This window comes from Calonectris borealis, chromosome 1, assembly GCF_964195595.1.
Source record: "Calonectris borealis chromosome 1, bCalBor7.hap1.2, whole genome shotgun sequence".
In the NCBI taxonomy this organism is placed as follows: Eukaryota; Metazoa; Chordata; class Aves; order Procellariiformes; family Procellariidae; genus Calonectris; species Calonectris borealis.
The window spans coordinates 121,112,243-121,136,120 of NC_134312.1; the positions used below are offsets into that span (position 1 = coordinate 121,112,243).

The 23,878-nt window shown below is 41.9% G+C and overlaps 1 protein-coding gene across 2 annotated transcripts; it reads left to right on the top strand.

The window, feature by feature from the left end:
- Nucleotides 1-786: 786 nt before the first annotated feature.
- Nucleotides 787-22,561, top strand: LOC142092655 (interferon-induced GTP-binding protein Mx-like). Of its 2 annotated transcripts, none has more exons than XM_075172921.1 (14): nucleotides 787-876; nucleotides 4,427-4,766; nucleotides 6,291-6,486; nucleotides 7,394-7,531; nucleotides 8,761-8,915; nucleotides 10,554-10,692; nucleotides 11,197-11,395; nucleotides 12,133-12,211; nucleotides 13,208-13,330; nucleotides 14,133-14,274; nucleotides 16,509-16,667; nucleotides 17,594-17,670; nucleotides 19,143-19,385; nucleotides 22,043-22,561. In XM_075172921.1, exons 2-14 carry the CDS (start codon nucleotides 4,479-4,481, stop codon nucleotides 22,274-22,276), a joined length of 2,172 nt encoding a protein of 723 aa, XP_075029022.1. In that variant the 5' UTR covers nucleotides 787-876; nucleotides 4,427-4,478; the 3' UTR covers nucleotides 22,277-22,561. The 2 variants fall into 2 exon arrangements, with proteins under 2 accessions (XP_075029022.1, XP_075029031.1); XM_075172930.1 differs by having other exon boundaries at nucleotides 6,294-6,486.
- Nucleotides 22,562-23,878: the final 1,317 nt, after the last annotated feature.

The window sequence follows — 23,878 nt, forward strand, 5'->3', positions numbered from 1 at the left end:
AGCCTATAAAAACACAAAAAATGAGGGCAGGAGAGCAAAGACAGCAGAAGAGGGAGCATCCTGACCCAGTAAAGTTGAGAAAACAGCACAAGGACCTGAGAAACAGCTCGAGACCTCGACTGCCCTGAAGCAGTGCGTAAAATAAATCACACTGTGTGTCACTTTGCTTTCTTGTCACCCATGTTCAGCAACCTCAGCCGTACCCTGAAGCCTCTGACAGCGAAGGCGCAGCCTGGGTGAGCAGTGGCATGGCTTGCCACCCTGGCTGGGCTGGAAAGTTTCGCCGTGAGGTGGAAAAAATGCTCCCTCTCCTGTAAAGGGGGCCCTCAACCCGCTTGCTTTTTGCATGAAGGGATGAGGAGGCTGAAAGGGTCCCCCGGATGGCACGGGGCCAGCATCCCTAGCAGGCAGCCTCGGTGGGAGCGAGGGACAGCGGCTTGCCCAGTCTCCGCTCAACCCAGCTGGTTTCACCCCACGTGCGAGTGAGCTGACTCAGTGAGCTGACTTTTGAAGGGAGAAAAGGAGGGTTGTTGCTCTTGGGCAGTGTTTCCCACTACCTCTGCCATTTGCCCCTGTCGCTCCACCGCGCAGCACAGCCAAGCAAGGAGGCGGCCAGCTGTGCTCGTGAGGAGTTTCGTTTCTGCCCTCCGCTAAACATCAGGAGGAAAGTTGGCTGGCGTATGAGGAAATGAAAGAAAAAACCCAACACATTCTTTTATTATTTCTAGAGCTGTCACGAAGCAAGCCCCTTTTCCTATCAGCATTGGTTTCATTTCTCCTGATCCTTGTCACAGTGTGTAGGTGGAGCCTGTAAATAAAAAGCACCAGAAACTGAAAAAAAGTTACTGCTTCTCCTTGCTACAGGACGCTACACAGGTAGAAGTTTCTCTTTTCCTTCTTCGAAAAACAATCATGCAATTTTTGACTGTTAACTTTATTCCTTTTAATAGTTGCATGTGAGAAGGCTGCATAACAGTCTCAAGTCAGTGTGGTTAAACAAGGCTGCCAGGAGTAGGATGTGTTGTTTTCTGGGGTGGGGAAAAAGAAGAGACATTAGTATTATTTCCTTTTTAAAGGGAGGCGACTGAGAGACAGCATTTAAATTGGAACACATTTTTTAAAGCATGTACTGTGAGGGGGGCAGTGTTCAGCAACACAGTCTAGCAGGCAGTATGTATAGCATACAGATGTGTAGCATCATAAGCTTTGCATTGCTTCATTTTTTTCTGAGAAGTCAGCTAGAATTAATAAACGTACAGCCCAGAGACTGTGTAGTTTGCCCAAATACCCTGAAGTCACAGGATATGTCCGGCAGAAGTCCGTGCGCTCCTCTGGCTGGACACAGAGTGAATAAATGCAAGAGCTGTGCGGGTTCAGCGCCGCAGCTTTGCACTTTGGGTTTGATAGTGGATTTTATTATTACCCCTCGAGATGCAAAGCCAGGATTGTTAGAGAAAAAAAGGCAACTCCTCTTCAGGACCATCAGCTGGTTGGTGCTTCATGCAGATGTGGTTGTGTAGCGCAGTGCTTCGTGTTGTGCCGGACACACAGGCAGGCAAACCTCTAAAGATCAGGTTCAAGGAAACCAATATTGTCCCGATGATGGAGGCAGGGGCAGCTCTGGTGAGGGGGGTGTTATCAGACTTTCAGTATCAGCACGTCATCCAGAGGTGTTACGTTTTGCATGGGGATTCTGGCCAGTTTCAGAAAGGCACTTAAAAATTGCAGCTCTTTTTTTCCTCTCCTTTCTTTCATCCAATGTTGTCAAGGCTCAGTACACAAGTACTGAGCACAAAGTACAAAGAAATCCCTATGCCTGCGTGACACAGTGAAGGGTTGCGCCGACCTATCTCACCTTTTCAGGTCCAGGCGGAGAACAGCCAGGTAGCCCCAGAAATCCACGCATGCTGATTTACTCTGCTGCTTACAGTGGGTATCTTTGTTAGCCTGTGTACCTGTGCCTGCACGCTGTGGTCTGCACTGCAGACCTAGCTAAAAAACCTTTTAGGTACGTGGTAAGATACAGCCCTTGCACTAAAATACTTCAAAGTTGTCACTTTTTTTGTCAGACTCCTTAAGTCTCAGTTTCCCAGGTGTCACAAGCTTATCTTGCAAGGTCTTTCTTTTTCTTTTTGTTTCCTTTTTCCTGGTGGCCTTACTACACTACTTTTGCATTTCATCCTAAGCATTGTAAGGATGGCTAAAGCTTGCTGTATAACCTCTTTCTGAAGGAAACACATCCATGTTTAGGAGGCCATATGCTAAAACCAGTACATGAATAACTCTGAACACAGCCCAGTGAATATAAATAATAATGTAAAAGGGACGGAAAATTGTTCCTGGGTAATATTTACATTAAATTAAAAATTTATAGCAAGTGTTCATTCCACTGAATTGAAAGGCAGATAGAGAATGGGAGAGGCAATAAAAGGGATTATTGTTAGAAATATTATTATTGGTAAATTATTTCCTGTAGCAATAGAAAATCACAAAAGAATCTGGTGGCCAGTGAATAGGGAATGTTGCAGGTAAAGCACTGAGTCCTCATTCAAGGAAGAAAAATCTTATAATTCATTAACAGAAAGAGAAAAAAGTTCATAATGAACTATTAAAGAAAGCGGACGTGTGGAGAAAGATGAGGGAACTGTAATGAATACCTATAAAGAAATTAAAGTAGTTCAGACATCTTTTATTGCTGGTCCAAATTGAGACATTTCCCCATAATCATTTATTTTTTATTTTGATAAAAGGAGACAGGAATATCTATTAAAAAAAATTGTATTTCTTTATTAAAAAGAAAGACTGAATAGCAAGTGTGGAATTAATCTGTTTTTTTCTAAACTTGTTTTACATATTGAAAGTGTAACTTACATTGTGTCTGATCATCTTGTTTTGACATCTGCTCAAATTAGAAAGCCTGTAAACTTAATTCAACCAAAAAATTAAAAGAACAGGAAGTTATTTCAAGCAAAAATGTGTTCCTCCTAATTCATTTTCCCAAGTGTTTGAGTTAAACAGATCTTGTTTTTGGCAGGGTGTCCTTGTTTCGGCTGGGATAGAGTTAATTTTCTTCCTAGTAGCTGGCATAGTGCTGTGGTTTGGATTTAGTATGAGAAGAATGTTGATAACACACTGCTGTCTTAATTGTTGCTAAGTAGTGTTTGCACTAGGCAAGGACTTTTCAGCTTCCCATGCTCTGCCAGGTGCACAAGAAGCTGGGAGGAGGCACAGCCAAGGCACCTGATCCAAATTGGCCCAAGAGATATTCCATACCATATGACATCATGCTCAGTATATAAACTGAAGGGAGTTGGCTGGGGAGCACGATCGCTGCTCGGGGACGGGCTGGGTATTGGTCGGTGGATGGCGAGCGGTTGCATCACTTGAGTTTTTCCCCTGTGTTTTGTTCCTCTCTCTCTCTCTCTCTCTCTCGTTGTTTTACTTTTCATTACAATTTTTTCTTTCAAGTATTAAACTCTTCTTATCTCAACCCACAAATTTTCTTACTTTTGCTCTTCCAATTCTCTCCCCCATCCCACCGGGGGGGGGGGGAGGGTGAGCAAGTGGCTCTGTGGTGCTTAGTGGCCAACTGGGGTTAAACCACAACACAGGGGAGGTTAAAAAAATCTAACTTTGAAAAAATACTGTTGGGGTTTTTTTCTTTAAATCATTCTCTCTGGAAATCACTTTCCCTGGAAAATGTCACATCAAAAGCCTCCAGTTTCTTCAGTCACCCATAGAAAATATCTCAGCAAAACTTTCACATAAAGAAAAGCTGAACAAGAAAATAAATGTCTCCTACTTCTCCCTCCTCTAACATCATGTTAAGCAGAGTCTGCTTTTTGGAAAGGGTTTTAAGCTATAGATGGGGGGACTGAGATACTGAGCTTCTAAAATAGGTGTAAGTCTTGCCTTTGACAAGTGTTTCTGTCGCAAGAGAGGTGAGTTGGCTGCATAGCAGACTATGGCTTGGTGTGTCCAAATCTCATTGCCGGTGGCCCACCCATGTAGTGCCTCCTTGTGCAGCCACACAGCGCTGTACTCCTGACCCCCGGTGACTGAAGTTAAGCATTCGCACACTGTCTCCAAGCATGCCCAGCAGCTGCCATACTGACTGAGCTTCTCAAAATTTCATTGAGGAAAACTGGCTTTCTGCAAAAACTGGTGTAATTTTTTTCCCCCAAAAAAATATTCTTGTTTACTCTGTGGCAACTGCTTGTTTTGAAAACACAAAGAAAGCACAAGAGAGGTAGGGAGAAGTGTTTCAAGTTTATCCTCTAGAGAGCAATTTTAGTGATTTGGAAAGAGCTGTGGCACTTGATATCTACTGAGGGTTTGAATCAGTAAATAAAAGTGGTGTTTGATTTTCTCTGCTATGATCATTGTTGCAAGCTGGAGTCACTCAGTGCCCCATGTTTGATTTCAGAAGCTGTGCGAAAGAGTGGTTGGACCAGACAGTAGTAACTAGTAAAGCACTTATGTACAACTACGCTTCTGGTATGCCAAAAAATCAGCAGGCCATGGATAATAAAAATGCAGCATTCAAACAAATTTCTGAAAGAAAATTTGGCTCTGAAAGAACAAAACCTGCCCCGAAGACAGACGTTTTTGCCTCACCTTCCTTCCAACCATCTTTAGAAGTTTTTGCAGTACCTCTCCCAGCAGACTTAGAAGATGAAGATCTGATGTCGGAGAACATGATTGAGAGAAAGCCTAACTGTGAGCAGAAAGAGTTGAAGAAACAGTATTACGAACAACAGGACAAGGTAAGGCAGATACCACAAGAGGGCATAGATCCTCCCCTCTCTTACCTGTGTTTCACTTTGTGCCCCAAAATGAATTCTCTTGTCTCTTTGGGCAATCCGCACTTGTTAGGTCTAAGCGGAGGAGTTTGGGATCAGGGACAAGCAGTCATTTGTGTAACTAGGAAGATAGGTACCTGCAATTAATCTGCAGGCATAAAAAATGCAGATGTAAAAAATAGGATGGCAGCAGCCTAGCAGTCAATTTAATGTGCAACGTGTATCTGTTTCATTGGTAACAATTAGCAAATGTTGAACAGAAATCCTAAAATCTGAGATTTTTTTTACTTGAAGCTCTGCTACCTTCAAGAGAAATACAAAGAAAGGTTAATAATAACCTGGGTTGAATATTTGACACTGGAAACAGATTGGTTTTAAGTCTGTGTCATAGTAAAGTTCCTTGAGATGGTTAGGATTTACTAGCTAATAAACATCGTAATGAAGATAGTGAGGAGGGGTTACCAATAAGGTTTTAAAATACCTGCCTCCAGTAATGTGTGCTGTCTTTCTCATCTTGAAAGAAAAATCTGCTCTGTTTGATTACATCTGATTGATAAATGTATTTTCAGAGGTAGTTTTCTTAGACAAAGGCGATGGTGGGAAACTTCAATTTTTCTTCTCAAAAAAATCAGGTATGAATGTGCCTGGCCCATTAGGGTCTGTAAAATATTGGTGTTCTCAAAATTGTATTTCTGAATGCAGCAGTCAGACTGGAACGTGGAGAGAGGAATAGGGAGAAGAGACCAAGCTGATCTTCATACACTTTAGCTGGGCATATTTAACAGCAGGTGGACCAGTTTTGTAAAGGGCTGGAAATTATTTGGTTTGTTTTCATGAAAATGAAGAGCCTGTGTTAATATCTGGCATGTGTATCAAAATAAAAAAATGACAATAATCAGTCATTTAAAACAAATGACTCATATTCATCCCTTACCCTAGTCTAAAATGAGGCAAAGAAAGAAGAGCCATGATGATCTAAAAAATTTTAGCCACCTGTTAAGGATGCTACAGCAGAATGCTTTTGGTGTCTGTGAACAAACTAAATCTTCAAACTTCAAAACAAAGATTTAATAAGCAATTCTGTACTAAATTCTCTTATTACTGTGACTAGTCTTCATTTACATACACATACTTCAGTACATCTGTAGATGAGTGGAAGAAAATGACAGTTATTAAAAAAAAAAAATTAACAAAGCACACTTAGTAATGAGGTCTCCTTTTACTCTTTACCTTCTCAGGATAGCTTACAAAATTTGGTATTTTTACTAAGGATGGTGATTGAGCCAAGCTTAACTGATTTTGTCGTATTTACAGACATCTGTTTATAACATGGAGGTGCAAGGATGCACAGTGATATGAAGTACAGCTTGATGCCAGTCATAAGGTTTACTAGAGAATGATGAGCTGGAAAAGATGGCTAAAAGTTTTTTTTTTGTGGAAACAACTTTTTTTAAAATTATGGAAAACTCATTGTAAGTTTAACTCTAGCAGGCAGCAGAACATACCTTGTACAACCAGTATGAGGAAAAGATCCGACCCTGCATTGATCTCATCGACAGCCTAAGAGCTCTCGGAATAGAAAAAGACCTGGCTTTGCCCGCAATCGCAGTGATCGGAGACCAGAGCTCTGGGAAGAGCTCCGTCCTAGAAGCCCTGTCTGGTGTTGCTCTTCCTAGGGGCAATGGTAAGAATTCACCTTCTCAGCTTTTCACCTGAATTTCACTTTAATGAGGTGGAAGGGATTTTTTTTTTGGCGGGGTTAAGATTGGATAACTCCATGACTGAGACTATATCTAAACTGTGACACTCCAGAGGCCTTCTCAGATCTGGTTTCCAGTTGACGAAATGGATGTGCAGGTGGGGCACTGCAGGGTAACTCCAACAAGGCACATGTTCTGGGTGGTCAAAAGACCAGGAGTAAGAAGAGTATAGTTTAGCATACTTGCCTCAAACTGTGGACAGACTGAAAGGTCGCATCAGCTGACTCTGTGCATTTCCCAGCAAAGAGTACTGCAGCAGAGTACCTAGTTTTGAGATTTGCTTTTGGGGTTGGTTTGGGGTTTTTTTAACAAGATTTTCTTACAGATACCTTTTTGGCAAAAAATGAACGAAGATCTTTACTTACAAACATATGCCTTGGATGTTATTTAAGTCAGAGAAGATTGTTGGAAGACTTTGCAGCTCAGGAAGATTCACTTTCCAACTCTGTGTGTGTGTGTATACACACACATGCAAGTTCTGTAAGAGCTGACAATACCATCTAGTCTTTCAGGCTGGACTTGAGGGAAAGGTTTTCATAGGATGTAGGTGCAGCACTCAAACAGGTCACCCAGAGAGGTGCAAATCTCCATCCTTGGAGGTTTGCAAGACAAGACGTGGCTGGACAGAGCCATGGTTGACCTCATCTAGTGCCGGTGACAGTCCTACTCCGAGAGGGAATTCAGATGAGAGCCCTTTGGCAAGTCTCTTGGAACATTTCTGTGTCTCTCTGTGAAGTATCAGGCAACCCTGTGTACGCCATGCAGTCCGTGGCTGTGTATCATGCATAACAACTGCTGAGAGAGTTACCTCTGTCTTTGGAACTGCTGCAGGTATTGTTACTCGATGTCCCTTGGAACTTAAACTGAAAAGAATACCTGCCACCCAGGCATGGAAAGGGAAAATTTGTTTCCGCAACGTCAGCACAGAGCTCCAGAATGCCTCCGAGGTGGAGAAAGCAATAAGAGAAGGTGAGTTGTAATGTATTCCCCTCTGATTTGGCTTGCTCAATCTCGTCTGAATCCTTTCTCCCCTTTTCTTAGGCTGAGCAGCAATCCCCAGACTAACACAGTGACCGTAGCCACAAGTAACACCAAGAGCTAAATTCAGAGCGGAAGAAGGTGGGGTAGCATAATATAACTCTCTCAAGAGAGTTTTACTACTTACTACTTCAGTGGTGAAGATGATCCGTGATATGCGATAAAAGCTATGGCTGTGTCCTCAGCTGGATGCTGTCTACATGGTTTGGGGAGCTTGTCTGTCAAAAAGTAAACATGCAAAGGCCTAAGTGGTTCCTGTCATCAGTTCAAAAGCTCAGAGAATGCTTGAGGTGTCTGTGGCTGGAAATCTTATGATTTTGGAGAAAATTGCAAGAAGGCAGAGTGGAGGGCATACAGAGCTTCTGCCAGAAATCATTACCCTTCCCATGTCACAGCTTTACTTTTATGGTATTTCATGCTTACCCAAAGGGCAGTAAGTATTTGCCCTAACTGTGAAAGTTGGATTGTCTTTATTTCCTTGACTAGCACAGCTCTGCAACATTGTTATTTGTCCTAATGTTTTTTCATTAGCTTTTTCAATATATTATTTGGATATTTTCAATATATCCTTCCAAAACTGGCAAGGCAAGTGGTATGAGTCGATTAAGCTAATTACAGAGCTGAAAATCTCTCATGAGAATGAGTACAGGGTTCCTTGCCTCTCTGTGCTGTTCACAGTTCAAGCATTATTGCCTTATAAGATCTGGGACAAATTACTTGATCTCTCAACCTGTTTATCAAAATGTGAAGAATATAGAATAACACCTATTTATCTTTCAAGGCAGCCAAGGATTAATTAATGCCTACAAAGTGTCTTGATATTGAGGAAGCATTTTTACAACTGACCATTATTTCATCCGATCACTTTAATTGTGGTTTATTTACATGTATTTTGTTTGCATAGGTGAGAGTTTATAAGTATATGCTCTGTAAAATATTACAGTTCACATTCCAAAAGGAGTCCATGTACCCACGTATTGCATAATAATTTCCTTAGATTTTTGCATAAATGGATTTATGTGCATGGCTGGGTCTTAAAAAAGCCAAGCCTAAAAGAACCCTAGGTGGTAGTAGGCACTTTTCAAAGTCATTGTGTTCAGCTTCACTTTGATGCATTGTTTGAAGCTTGTATTCATTGCCTTGCTCTTTTTTCCTTGCAGCCCAGGATGTTGTGGCTGGTACTAGAGGTGCCATTAGTGGAGAACTGATTTCCCTAGAAATTTGGTCCCCAGATGTCCCAGATCTGACACTAATTGATCTTCCTGGAATCGCCAGAGTGGCCGTAGGGGATCAGCCAAAAGACATTGGGGAACAGGTAAAACAGTCTCATATGCCTACCTGTGCACAGGGTCAGTTCTGTAACCTACCTCATATGTGAGCCTTTGCTGTAGGATGCTGGAGTTATTATGCTGGGCTTCTGAGCCAGCAATAGAGCTATGCTAACGAGCAGGCCTATTTTTCAGGCAAGGAATTGCCTATAGGAACAGTGAGGTCCAGGATCTCCTGTCTGCCCTGTCGTGCAGGAGGGAGCTGCCCACGCTAGCCGTGAAGGAGCTGCCTCAGGTGCCTTGACACAGCCTACCCGTGGCAGCACGGAATAACCTGGTTGTATGGATCCTGAACACAGTGCTGCTCCCGTGTCCCTTGGCTAGACCTCCGTCTGCAAGATAGATACATCCCAAAATGAGTTGTCTCTTACCAGCTCTGTGGATGTATTTGGCAAAGGTGAATAGATCTGAGTTCTTGTAAGCTCCTCTGGAGCAAGGCGGAAAATTGGCCCTCTTATAGGTTCATCGCTCTGTCATCCCTTACTTACAGAGCACATCACAATCAGACCTGTTCTGGTTTTTCTCATCCTTTAAGGGATCCCAGCAGACTCTTTCTGAAGTAAACAGAATATGCGTTAAAGTGGAGGGGATCTCTACTCTTCCTCTGGCTACTTTAAGGACAAATGCTGAGGAATGCAAATGAAACTCTAGTTGGACAAGGCCAGCTGTGAGGGTGATGTGCAGGAGCTGGGTGTATTGTTTCTCCTAAAATACCTTTAAATAGGAGCTTGAAATAAGAGTAGCCCAAACTAAACTAGACATGTCAACAAAAATGAGACAAGATTGGATTGTCTGGGCTTTACTCTCTGGGAGAAGAGTAATTTAATTTCACAGTTAGATAGTAATCTTCCTATCGTATTCAGAAGAAAGCAGCAGGTGTGACATGATCCACACATTTCCATCGTCCCCAGCTGCCTGCATGCTTCAGAGATGGAGGCTATAGCATTGTAGCATGTCAGAAATTGGGATGGATGGGAAGTGGAAAAGAGAGGCACCTTTTCCAAAACTCAGAAAAAAAAGAGTTAACTTACTTCCGTATAAGAACAATAGAGCTGTGTGAACCTTTAGCAATACAACACAAACTATGAGAAACTCTTTTAGTTTCGCATTGAAACACAGAAACACCACCAACTAGATGTCATGTGTGACATTGGGGTTTTTTTCACAAATACTCCACTGAAATATAAGCCAAAGACATTTGCTATCCTTTCAGAGATACAAATTTGAGATTTATCAGCATAATCTATCTTGCTTTCTTTCCATAAGTGTGTACCTAGACACCAGAACTTGTTTTTCTTTCATGTGATTATTTATGAAATATCCTCAATATTTCCATGGTGAAAGATTATATGCATGAGAGGTTAAACTTTATGTAGCTTTCAGGACAGGCATAACAACAGTCTGGTCTCATTCATCCTAGATGTTTGGATTAATCTTGACATAGGAAAAGAGGCTGCATTCATCTGCTGACCCATTGCCATGCCATCCTTTAGCATGTAATACTATGTCACAGTATATGTGACATTTAATGTCATCAGAAGTGGCTTATATTGCTAGAAATGGTCACATCCTACATGCAAGCATCTGATTTCACTGAACTTCATTATTGCTGTATTGCATTGCAGATCAAAATGTTACTTAGAAGAATTATTGGCTGCAAAGAGACAATCAATTTAGTAGTGGTGCCATGTAATGTGGATATTGCAACAACAGAAGCACTGAAAATGGCTCAAGAGGTGGACCCCAGTGGAGAAAGGACACTAGGTGAGGCAATTTTTAAGCTACAAGTTGAAGAGAAGTGCAAAACTTTTTTTCCATGAAGGTCTGATGTTCTGTATTCCACGCCAGATCTGTGAAATTAGCTACTAGAAGAAGGAAAAAAAAAAAACAGCCTCAATAAACTATTTACAAAGCTTGAGATGATCCAGTAGCTCTAAGAATCCCTAAACTTTGAGTCTTGCTGGCATTCGCGTTATGAATAATTGCAAATTGAAAATCTCAGAGATAATGGTGCGAAAGCTTTGCTGCTGCCTGTTTAAAAAGGTTTGCAAGGCAAAAGGCATGGTGGGAGGCCAACTGTAGAGCAAGTTTTACAGTGCAAAGCCCAGGAGCTGAGAGCTTTCTAGGAGAAAGAAAACAAAACAAAGAGGAGTTGCTTTATAAAACACAGTACAGAGCATTCCCGCGCTGGTGGCGGGGTGTCCTACTGCACCCCTGCCACCTGTAACTTCTGTGCTCGACTAACTTTCTCTTTGGGTAACTTCACAGGGATCCTGACGAAACCCGACCTGGTGGACAGAGGAACTGAAGAGTCTATCATTAAAATAATACGAAACCTGGTCATCCCCCTCAAAAAAGGTTACATGGTCGTGAAGTGTCGTGGGCAGCAGGACATCCACAACAGAATGGCCTTGGCCACTGCAATCCAGCAGGAGAGAAAATTCTTTGAGACTCACAAACATTTCAGGTACTTCTCGCAGAAACAACCTAATATTAAAGTCACTTCAAAGCTTCCTGTTGTCTTGCTGAGATTTAAATTAGGGTTACAAACAGGTATTAATTATACTGGCTATTTCTCATTGCCCATGTAGTGTTGCGTTCCAGTAAACCAGAAGAATTTTACATGTCAAGTAAACTTTTAAAATGTATTTTGGAGGCAAGTTCAACATATATCTCTCCTTAACCCTGGGAGAAGTGCAATGAACTTCAGAAGTTCAGAATAGTCCCAAAGAATTCAAGTTAAGCCTCTGAGCACTTCAAGTCAAGCACTGAAGTATTTCTATTCACTGGAAAACTCGGTGAAACTCAGCATGAGAAAGAATACTGCCCTGGAAGATGACTCAGCAGTAAATCAATCATAATATAGAGAATGGCAGGTGAAAAGGGTTTTGAATCAGTGTACTTCACACATGCAGAAATAATACAGCCGCACATTAATCTGCTGTTAGAATTTGCTATTTTCAGATTCTCCTCTGTTTCCCTTTGCTTAGCCAGTCGGAGTAGCTGTCAAACAACTCCTGCATAAAAGCCATGCTGCCCAGGGAGTCCTGGGCTGCTGCTGCACCTCTACTAGGACACCCCAGAGGGCCCTTTCTTTACTGAATTTGTGTAGTAGAACCAGTGAAATCAGAGCAGAGCATCAGTGCTACCTCCTTGCCCCACACACGCAATTTATCCCAAACCAACTTTTCCCCTTTTTTGCAGCATTCTTATGGATGAAGGAAGGGCTACTATCCCTCGTCTGGCAGAGAAGCTCACAAATGAACTTGTGAGACATATTATTGTAAGTAACAGAGGTGCCATACTAAGCTGTTTATATTAGTTACTATCTAAAAATAAGTTCAGCCCTTCAACCTTGGATTGCAATGGATTGCAATTGGATTGCATCTTTATATGCGTAGACAGTACTTAATTATCCTTCAATCTGGCAATCTGAGAACAAATTGGACTGAGAGTTAGAGGTAAAGAAACCCATGCTCTGTCCTCAGATTTGACTTTAAGCTCAGGATTGACAACAGGCAAATCATTTCATCTACTTGTGACTCATAACTCCTGCCTTTTCAATGGCAGCCATGATATTTATTTTTGTTTGATATTTCATTCAAGGGTGTTGATCAGCTGGGTGACAAGTTACTCCTATGAGCTTACTAAAACACAATAATTTCTATTTAACTGAAAATGTCTTCAAAATCTCAAGTAAGGCCTAATTGTTTTATTATATTACTACACTAATATAAGTATATCAGGTTTTTAATTTTATATACATATATCTGTAAGTAATATATCTTATTCCATTAAGGGAAAATGCTAAAATACAGGGAACCTCTAAGTTCAGTCCTGAAGGAGAAAAAAAAATGTATTTATGTAACCTTACACAAAATAAACAACTGAACATCCATGTTCAATCAGGTATTTATCAGGAATGGAGGGGTCGGTACATTCCCCGCATCACCACCTCTGTGGCACAACCTGTGAGGACATAGTTTTTGGCTCACTGTAGGTGAAATGTTGCCCTAGACTGCAGCTATTCTGCCCTCCTCGCAGTGAGTTCCAGCCTGATTTCTCAGGGATATCCTAGCCCCCTGCCTTCTCTCAGTGAAGGCCATATTTGCACTTCCACACTATCCAACTATCACGCCTGGGATGCAAGAACAGCGAGCTCTAAGAGCAGCAAAAATCACGTGCAGGTGTAGGTCACTCTTAGAGGGATTTTGTTTTCCTTCCAAAATCAGACACGTTCAACCTACTTAAACATCCTTTTTTACTGTCTACCCCCTAGAAAACTCTGCCAACACTAGAGAACCAAATACGTGAGGTGCTCCAAAAAACGTTCCAGGATCTACAAAGGTATACAAGAGGCACACCCAGAACAGATTCTGAGAAGCTGATTTTCCTCACAGATGTAAGTATCAATATTGGGTTGGTCACGGAGCAGAGAGAGAAGGTAAATGTGGGAGAAAAAGTAACGTCCTAAAGTTACCACACGGTCAGCATGGGCCACCAGGAAGCTTGTGGTATCTGTCACTGAAGTGTTTTGAGAGTAACATAGACAAACCTCTGGCAGGAATACATCATACCTGCAAAAATAATGGACCACGGGAGCTCGTGGCCCCTTCTAGCAATTTTTTCCTGTGATTATGTAACAAGAGAATTGAACAACAACTTGGTTGATTGGTCAAAATCAAGCATCTCAGAGAGGGAAAACTTACATTCCTGCCTGCCGGACATTTTGAAGGGTTTCCATTGTTTACAGCACTCATAAGACCAAATGCATTCCTGGTATCAAAATATGGTTTGCAAGTCCATCTAAGTGTCTTGTCTTGGGGAGCTAATCCCTCACAGTAAGCCTTCGGCAGGCCAGCAGAGGTACTTATGGAGGCTCATCAGCCTTCAAAGACTTCATACAAGTCTGGTCAATTAGAATTAAGTAAATGGTTTTAAGATTCCACAGCAAAACAAAAAACAAAACAAAACAAAACAAAACCCCATAGTATTAAGTTTGTTCTCCCCTAGCTGTGCTGGTTTTGAAAAAAAAACAAACAAACCAGGAGCTAAGAGCATAAAAGATGTAAGGAAGGGATGTTTTCAATGAACCATGTCCCTGCTTTAACATCAAATGACTGTAGATTTACTTGACGTATGCAAGTTAGTCTGAAGAAATGAAACTTTACTACATTGCTTGCTTGTTCTTTAATTCATTACAGTTGATCAAACTCTTTAATCAAGACATCTCTCAGGCAATGCAAGGAGAGGAACAGGTGTTTGGAAATGAAATCAGACTGTTTACAAAAATCCGCAGAGAGTTTCGATCATGGCAAGTGATTCTCCTAGAGTGTGCTGCAAAGGGTAAGCATAGAAAACCATCACTTGCAGCTGACTGGAGATTCCATTCCCTTGCTTTTAAATCACGACACAGCATCATCGACAGGTTGAAATGAAAAACAAGAAAATGAAAAACAAGAAGCTAGGAGCATTCGTCTGTTGTAGTGTTAGGCAAGTTATGCTTTGGTCCTTGGGGACAAAGACCCAGCTTGCGCTAAATGCTGTCATCAAATGCAGATCAGTGGATGTCTCTCTTCTCCCAGCAAAGCAATAAAATCAAGACTGTAGATCCTGGCACAGAACTGGTTGGTGATTCTCTGAACAGTTCTTCTAAATAACAGCAACAAAACCAACATTAACACTAATAATTAATAATAATAATAATAATAGTAACAATATATTTAAACTATGTAATAATTTGTTATAATTTTATTACTGTTGTTGTTGTTGTTGTTGTTATTAGGAATGTTTTGGAATTTTGGTCTTTTTTGTTCTAATTTAGCTCTGGTTTAAGGTGTGGAGAAAGCAATTCTGAGTCTGAAATAACCACAACCTTGTGAAGAGTACCCCGTTCTGTGCATCACCCACCTTGCTAATTGCTTAACTGAACTCAGTTCTCTGCTGTACACTCAAAATCTTTTGCAGCATCTTTTTCACATCTTTCAGAGACCCTGTCATTTGCTCTTAGAGATGAAGTAGCATCAGCTGCCAGTCAAACAGTAGCTCTTGAAAGAAGTTCTTTTAGTCTTTGATGCACATCTATGTCAATATCACTAGTGACTCTAAAATGATAGGTACAAAGAGGCTGCAAAGGTGCCGGCCGCCAGAGACAAATAGATGTATATATATGCATATATGTGAAGAGAGACAGACAGACAGACATTGGTGTATGTCAATGTCTCTTATGTCCCATCCATGAAGTACCAAGCCAATCAACATGATTTTATGGAGGGGAATAAAAGACAATGAAGGCATGAAGAAATAGATATAAAAATGGCAGAAAGCACTAGCAGAAGGATGCAGCTTCTTCAGAGAACAAAGAGCAACTGAGTGGCAGAAGATACGCAAGCCATCACAGCTGAACCACAGTGGGGAATCCTCTGGGCACTTTCAGGTTATCCCCATTGGTTTAAACTAATATGTCCGATTTCACAATAGGATCAGGGTAGCAGCACACAGCAGCTCTCACAACAGCACAGCTCTTGCTGACAACACCCTGCCCCAAAATCACGTGTACATATGCTCAGGTGCAGTATTTACATGCACAGCAGAGTAAGTTTACTTACATGGCTTGAAAACTAGAGGTAGCTTTAGCGAGCCCTTCCTCAACGAACAGCATTGTTATCAGCCACAGCTAGGATTTCTGAAGGTACATCATTACATGTCAGATGATTCTGTTTAACTTCAGCTTTCTTATGATGAATGAAAGTATTAAAAATAGCAGAAACTTTGGATACTTGAAGCCTTGAACTTTCGGTTGTGAAGCTGGTAGATGTTCTTGTGGACATGTTACAGCTTTGTATTACCTTAACTGTACAGGTATGTTTTCAGAATCTGAACCAGATACTCCACATCTACTTCTGTCTTTTCTTTTTCTTTTTTTGTTTTTGTTATTATCCAACCATAGACTTCTATATCCGAGTGTTAGAATTGAATGCATTCATGGCTTGACTTCTACTTCCACATGTGCACTTGATCCATGATTTACAAATTTGACCCCAAAACAGGGCAATATCAAAACCTTTCAAAACACTCAGAAACACATCTTTGTCTGAATATGTAAACCGATTCGAAGGGATATACCTCATTTAAGATGGCAAATTCGTATAATGTCAACAAAGAAATATTGACTGTGATATCTTAAATAAAATAGCTAGTCAATGGTAGATTCCCTGGAATAAGACTGTTTAGTGAGTTTGGGGTTTTGTTTTGTTCTCGGTTTTTTAAAACTCAGAAGTGACTGGTAATGGCCACTTCTGTGAGGGTAGCAATTCCAAGAAGAACCGGTATTTTTGAGCCCCATCCTAATTTCTGGATTGCTTTCTATCAGTTAGGTGCTTGATCCAGTGTGTGAGATGGCTCATTCACTGAGCGATAATGTTAGCTCAGTTCTGTAGTAACGGTATTGCTTGAGAGGTCATTTCAATAGTTGTTCTTCTCAAGAGCATTTCAAAGAGGAGAAATAGACTTCCTTCTTAAATCTGAAATTTATAAATTAAGTGATTTAGTAGTAAAGCAATGTTATTTTAATATTACAGTTAAAAAAAATATACCCACTAAAGTGTGGAAATATGAAGACCAGTATCGTGGACGGGAGTTCCCAGGCTTTGCCAACTACAGGACATTTGAGGACATCATAAAAGAACAAATCATAGTACTGGAGGAGCCAGCCATTGAGATACTGAACAACGTGATCGGTATGTCTCGCAGGCCCCATGAGGCTGTCTTGTGGGAGATACTGGTGTGCCTGACAATTTTTTTTCCAGGATAAGCCGACGTTCTCACTGCTGGAGCAAAAGCTCCAGCCAGGATACTTCAGAGAGGGGAAGTGAATCTGATTCAACTCGGGGGCTTGCTTCTTCTTCAGAGCCTCCAACCTCTACATGTGGTCTCCAGCCTTTGTTAATACTTTTCCCAGTGGCTGGTGGAAGGGACTTAGAAAATAACTGTAATAAATAACACAGTAAAGAAATAGTATAGTAGAAGTACCTGGTGCCAGCCAAGCTGCTTGGTATTCCCAAGCCCGGGGAGTGGCATTCACAAACCTGAACTGGGAACCCAGCTTCTTTGCCAATTCTTTGCATGCCATTGTCTGTATTATCCAGTGACTGCTGGGGCTGGGAGAAAGGGTACATAGTTCATTCAGTAAAAAGCACCCAAGGAAAAAGCATGTCATGATCCTCTCTCTCCTATATTTGCCTTAGAAGGCAGCTACGGCACCTGTGCCAGGCTCAGTGCCCTGTATTAAATGCGCTGGCCCCTCTTCCTGGGAGGGGGACTCACTCAGGGAGTCAGATGCAGATGTGCTTACAAGTGATGGCACATCTGGTCAGACACAGCTGTAAGCACAAAAATTGCTTTATCAAAGAAATCTCAGTGATACTCAGTCTCTCAGGTGTTAAGTGGTTACAGGACATCTTTAATGGCTTACACTGTTGGACCTAGAAATCTAAATTCCTACTTGTTTATATTGGTCATAAAGGCATAGTGCATCAGTACAGCTGCTCAGCTATTTCTGGATGAATACAGAAAATTAGTAGTTTTCCCAACTGTCATATTAACAATAGTTTAAAACCCTCACTTCCTTACCTGACTTTATTTTGTCTGTCTGTTCTTCCCTTAGGACTGGTTGAAGAAAAATTTATGGAACTCACTAAAAGGCATTTTGCTAATTTTCACAATCTAAGCAGAGCTGCTAAGGTGAGACACTTACAACCTGAGATAAGACAAGAGCAAGACAGAAAGGCATTTGTAAATACAACCATGCTTACAGTACCTATCCTTGCATTACCCTTATGCAAGCGCGGAATTCCTTGCAGGCCTACAGTTTTTATAAAATAAGGAAGAGCTTGAAGATGATAGCATGTTTATAATGGTGCTAATGAAAGTGCGTTCTGCCTTTTGGTACAACTTTGACAAGATCTAAAACATACATTCCTCATTCATTCTAGTCACTTTCTTGATGCATACAACACAATGCAAAGAAAACCTGGTATGGCTGCCTTGAAGAGTTTATAATTAATTTCAAATTTAAGTCCTGCACTGATTTGTAAGCATGTGGGTAGCCTCAGAGTGCTAAACAGTGCTTTTCCCTCTCTGAAAGGCAAGACAAGGTATTAGCCAGTGCAAGAATCTCATCTTTGATGAAAGGGAGCAGCAGCAGACAAGCCAAAAATCATTCAACTATGAGAGAGTTAGAAGATGACTGTTCACAGTTTGGGGGATTGCATGTTTTGGGGTGGAGTTAAATGATATGGATGTCATTGAAGGCCTTTTCTCAGAAAGAGCTTTGAGGAAGAGATGAGAAGCAACGCTGGACAGCCAGGAAGCAGAGTCCACTCACAGGGTACTGCTTAAAAAGGAAACTCAAAGACAAATGTGAGTGAATTAGATGGCTTGCTATTTGACTTGCATGGCCAAACCCTACTGAGCTCCCAGGCCAACTAGACAGCAAGCAAATTAGCTATTTCAGCCAAACACAGAGGTGTTTAGGGAGGGTCTTTAGGCATAACACAATGAGAAGAATGAAGAAGGAGGAAGTTCTGGTAGACACTGAAGATGAGAAAAAAAGGGGATGCTGTCTTAGGGATGCTGGGAAAGCATTTCAAGGGAATTTGAGAATGACTGAGGGAACTTTGCTGCCCCCACAGACTTTTAGGTGGAAGTATCAAAAAGGCCAGAAAGCATCAGATCACTGCAATAATAGCGCCAGACAGTGAGAGGTTAGGCAGGGTTGGTTTGCTGACAACAGATAGGAGACTTTGGTTTTTGAGAAGTGCCTGTTGTCACTGCCTACTGCAAGAGGGAGACGCAAACAAAATGCACGCAAAAACCAAGGACAGGTTGCAGGCTGAACTCATGGCTGGCTATTGCTGCTTGTTCCCATCAACTTTGTATTTTCCTTCGAGGTCCAAGCACCAGGTTTTGACTGATCCCATTCGTGTTTAAGGAGGGGACAAAACTGCCACATTTTCCTGCTCTTTCACGACAGAGGAACCGGAATCTAAAGCATCACTCCATGTTCCCAAGAGCCGGTCTGGGATTAGACAGTGCTGCAGCAAGGACTGTTGAACACTGTGCCCACCTTGCCATTGCCTGGGGACACTGCTAAGCCCCAGCACCTTTGCAAAGGAAGCAAATGTCTGAGAACTTGTTGTTCTTTTCTTTCCTAGGTCAGAATTGAAGACATTAGAGAGAAACAAGCAATGGAGGCTGAAAGACATATCCGGACCCAGTTTAAAATGGAGAGAATTGTATACTGCCAGGATGACCTTTACATTAATGATTTAAACACTTCTAAGGCAGAAAACACTTTCAAAGTTGGCCATGGGAAAGAGTTGCAGGTTGGATCTGTTTCGAATCAAGATCCCCCCTTTATCCAGGAAATGGTTTCTCACACGAAGGCTTATTTCAATGTGAGTTTACAGACTACGATACAGCAGTTCTTCTGCACCCTGAATGCTATAGCATATACCCCTCGTCCAGATCTCGCCATAGTCAATATGAGTCTTTCATGCAATACTACTACTATGCAGGGAATAGTAGCCAGAGGGTGTAAGTGTCTCATCCAGGTACACGCACAACTGCTGTACGAATTAATTGGAGCTTCCGACCAGTGATGAAAACGCCAGGACAAAGCTGGTCTGATGGGCTGTCGTCAGCACAGCCGCTGGGGACAAGTAGTTGCATATTGCAGGATACGGTGATTAGAAAAGCCTGCAGGCTGTTAAAATGACAGCTGGCTCCTAAACCACTTGTTAGCTACCTCCCAGCCTGGCATGGCTCCCTGCTGCCCCTCACTCGGGGAATATGCCATCGGCAAGTGAGTCCTCTTCTCATCCTCCTCCAGCCTTTCACGAAGAAGGAGGTGACTCCCCGCTGCCTACACAGCCCCAGCCAATACAATGCTCTCTTGCTGGCTTTCCTATGGGGACAAGTGTCGGGGGGAGGAAAGGACAGTCACTTACCAGCATGGAGGAGATAGAAGGGGGAAGAGCCCTTGGCCCTGTAATTGGGAATTACTGATATTCAGTTGATGGCAAGCCCGTCTCGCAGGCAAATGAAGCAACCGTCCTAGGATTGCTTTCCCCTCTGCAAGTTCGTCTCACAGTTTTCAAATAACATTAGTTTCCACAAGCTTAACAACATTATGTATAGCATTTCGGCATTTGGCCGAACAGTGTCTGAGAGCTCAGGTCAGCTCAGGTCAGCCTCAAGCCCCTCTGCATGTTCCTACCGTGTCAGTGGCTTGCAGTCAGATCCTAAACTAATGCGGCAGGAGGGGTGATAATAAAACGTTAAGTTAAAACGGATTTGGCTATCTGTAGAGATCAGAGTGCGTATGCTGAATTGCAGATAGCTCCATAGAAGTTAAGTCTTTGAAGACAAATGGGATGTTTTAACAAAAGATCATGTTAAAGAAAGACAGCAAGGGGAACAGGCAGCATCAGGATTTGCTTTTGATCTTTGTTTTGTAAAACTCCCTCAGAAAGCAACAAGTTCAATATTAATAATGCAGTAAGGTAGGTAGCAGCTCACCTTGAATTTCAATAGCAAGGTTTGGCAAATTCCTGCAATTAAATGTTCAGGCTGCTCAGGCTGGTGGAGAGAAAACCATCGGCTTTCAGAGAACAAGAGACAAAGGCAGAACTACATAAGCTCTTCCCTCCCACCTTGCTATACTCTCTCCTATAACACCAATGCCTTAGATGCTAGTTATATGTTTTTGTAAATGCCCTAAGTGCCATTTTTAACAATAACAAATGCCAGGGCATCACATCTCCATGGCACTTATGCAAGGCCAAATACACTCTGAATGAGATGAAGGCTCTTAAATGTCCACGGCCTTTGAAAATGGCATGCATGAATTTGTGTCACCTATGGCAGGATTGTCAAGATTCCAGGTAGAGTTTGGCTCCAGAAAAACACCCATATTTAAAGCACTTGGGCTCCCTCCCGCCACGGTCAGTAGTGCCTAGAGAATATGTAGGCTCAATAAGTGCTTTAGCCGACTGAGCCAAATTGCTTGCTATTGACTAGATCTCAGCAAACTAGAAAGAAAAACTAAACATCTAGTCTTAGTATTTTTCAGCTTGAGCTCAACCCCATCCTTGTCCATGAAAGATTTGCAGCCACTGAGCTCCAGAGGTATGTAAAGCCAGAAACACCTTAGACTTCTCTGGAAACGGGCTGCCTAAACCTTATGAGACTTGCAAATCAAATATGCCTCTACCTGGTCTTCCCACTGCCATTTTCAAGTCAGGTGCCACAAAAAGAAAGGAAGATGGCACCTCTCTCAGCTGCAGCCAGTCACTCAGGCGTAAGTGCTCACGTGGCACCAGGAGTTGAAGAGGTTTTGAACCTCCCGTCACCCAAGAGCACCAGCTAAGCCCCCAAGCCCGATGTCTCTGGGGAAGAAGCCCCACAAGGTCTTCTAGGTCAATCTGTTTCAATTTGCATAAATAACTAGACCAGACGGTTTGTCAGGTTAAGCAGAAAATTCTCTCATTGAGATAACAACAGATGTAATGTAGGCACGCTCTAATCTCACTATTGCTGAGGACATTTTCCCTTAAGGCTAAAGCTTACTCCAAAGCTGTCTTGCACTTAAAAGGACAACCACGTCAGAAATACCTCTAAATATAGGAATTTACCACCTTTGGGAAAAATCACTGTTTGATTTCTTGTACCATAACGGCTTGGTAGTGTTCAGAGAAGACAAGTTTGATGCCAGAAATTGTTCATAAGTACTATTCATCAGGTATGTCTTCATACAACTCCTACCAATGATAGCTGGCAGAGCTAAGCAGGGAACAGCCTGCCTTGGGTTTAATTTGCTGAAGGAAAAAAGCAACAGCTGACATTCCCCTAACTCTTAATTTTTAGATCTTCAGGCACAAAAGAGACTAATGGCAAAGATTTTTCTGTTCCTAGAAGCACTCACTTCCTGAACAGTAACTCAATACAACATTTTAAAAACATGCTGTCACTTCTTAGCAGATTACCTATAGCCCCTTCCTTTTTCAGTCCTTTCTGGGAAACAAGTCTTCTGCCTTTTTTCCCCTTCTTGCAGGGAGCAAGTAAACGCCTCTCCAATCAGATACCTCTGATCATCCTGTCTTCTGCCCTTCATGACTTCGGGGACAGCTTACAGACGACAATGTTGCATCTTTTGCAAGACAAAGACAAATTAAGCCATCTCCTTGAGGAGGACAACGAAGCTGCTAAACATAGGAGCTATCTCAGTGAACGAGTTAACCGTCTCACCAAAGCCTGCCAGTACCTGAGAGACTTCACCTTGCTGTAGATTTCTTAATTTTTCAGAAATATTTTTCTACTCTTGTTTTCTAGCTTTATTGAAGAACTTTGTAAAAGCCCCTAAAAACGTAATGTCAGCACAGACCTTTAACATTCATTTCTAGTGTTCAGTTCTGCTTTATTTTCCATAACCAGTTATATGCAAACACCAACCCTTATGTGAAGTGCTCCATTGGGGGAGTTGTGATGAAATAAATGTTACCCCATTTTTAAACATTTGCTTTATGAAATGTTGTACAATCATCAAAATAATTATTAAAAAGCCAGAGCTCTGAGGGTTGTGGTTTGTTGTGGGGTTTTTTAAATGAGGATGAGGGCTTTCAGCTCTATAACTCACAAACTGTAGAAATCAATTTATCTAACTAACTTTCCTAGATGAAGCTTACTGCACAACCCTAGCGATCCCACGCTTCCCTTTGTGGTTTTGCCTCGCTGTGGTGCTTGTCTTTCCTGCCATCACCTGAAAGATGACCCTGTAAGGTGTCACCACTGTTAAGTCCCAGCCCAGTAGGTAGAGAGGCTGCACACGGTGGGCATTAAACAGTTCCAGCCTAGAGGGAAAAGCAAGTTAACTTCATCTGATCAGTACATCCCCAGGATGCCGTTGGCTCTGTTTCTCCTTTTTCAGTTCTCTGATTTGTATAGAAAGGCTAAGAGGTTCTTTCTTTTGCATGCCTGGAGCATCGCCTGAAATTTTGGGACTGATGGGCAATTCAATAGATGGCAGGATTTGGATGTCCAAAAGGGATTAAACCACCCAGGATGTTAAACATTACAAGGGTGTCTCAGCATGTGGCTTGCTACCTTTGTCCTTCCCCTCCCCAGGGCAAGGAGAACCTTTCCAAAAGCTCTTTCATTTCATGGAAGCCAGTGCAAAATATAATACTGCACACCGGATTCATGACATCTTTCATATGGAGGATTTATTTTAATGGGCAAAGTTGTGCTTTGCGTAGCAAGAGTAATGTCTGAATTCAACTAAAAAAAAATGTGCTTGTTCCAGTGTGCCATGTAGCAATTTCCAAGATGCCTTCAAGAGAAGCCTTCTCTTCAAGCTAGAAATGATAGAAGGTGTTTGACCCTCTGACATGAAACTGCAGCAGCAGATGGCTGACTTCTGTGGCACAGCGTTCACCCCAGTACAGCACACAGCTTTCTTAACCCCGTTTAGCACTACAGCCAGTTTTCCAAATTTCAGTATACTGTTTTGCTACTATTGACTTGCAGTGCTGCAGGTCAGAAGCCATAAAAAAGCCTGATACCATAACAACTTTATTTATTTAATTTCTATTTTGAAAGTACTTTAAACTTGTTGACTACTTCATGGTATCTCCCAAGGCACACTTGATGCTCACGTGTTATTGAAAACACCCTGTCTCACAGCTAGAGAAGAGAGGCAGGTACACATTGCTTCAGGCAGCATGAGATGTAATAGCAAAATAGGGTGCGACTCCCTTGACCCACTGTCTGTATTTAATTCAATTTCACAAGTCAGAGTGATTTCATCAGACCCAGCCACTAAAGACATCCAGCATTCCTGGCCATCCAGCTCTCTTTCCCTGGGTTTGTTCAAGGACCAGAATTTAAAAAA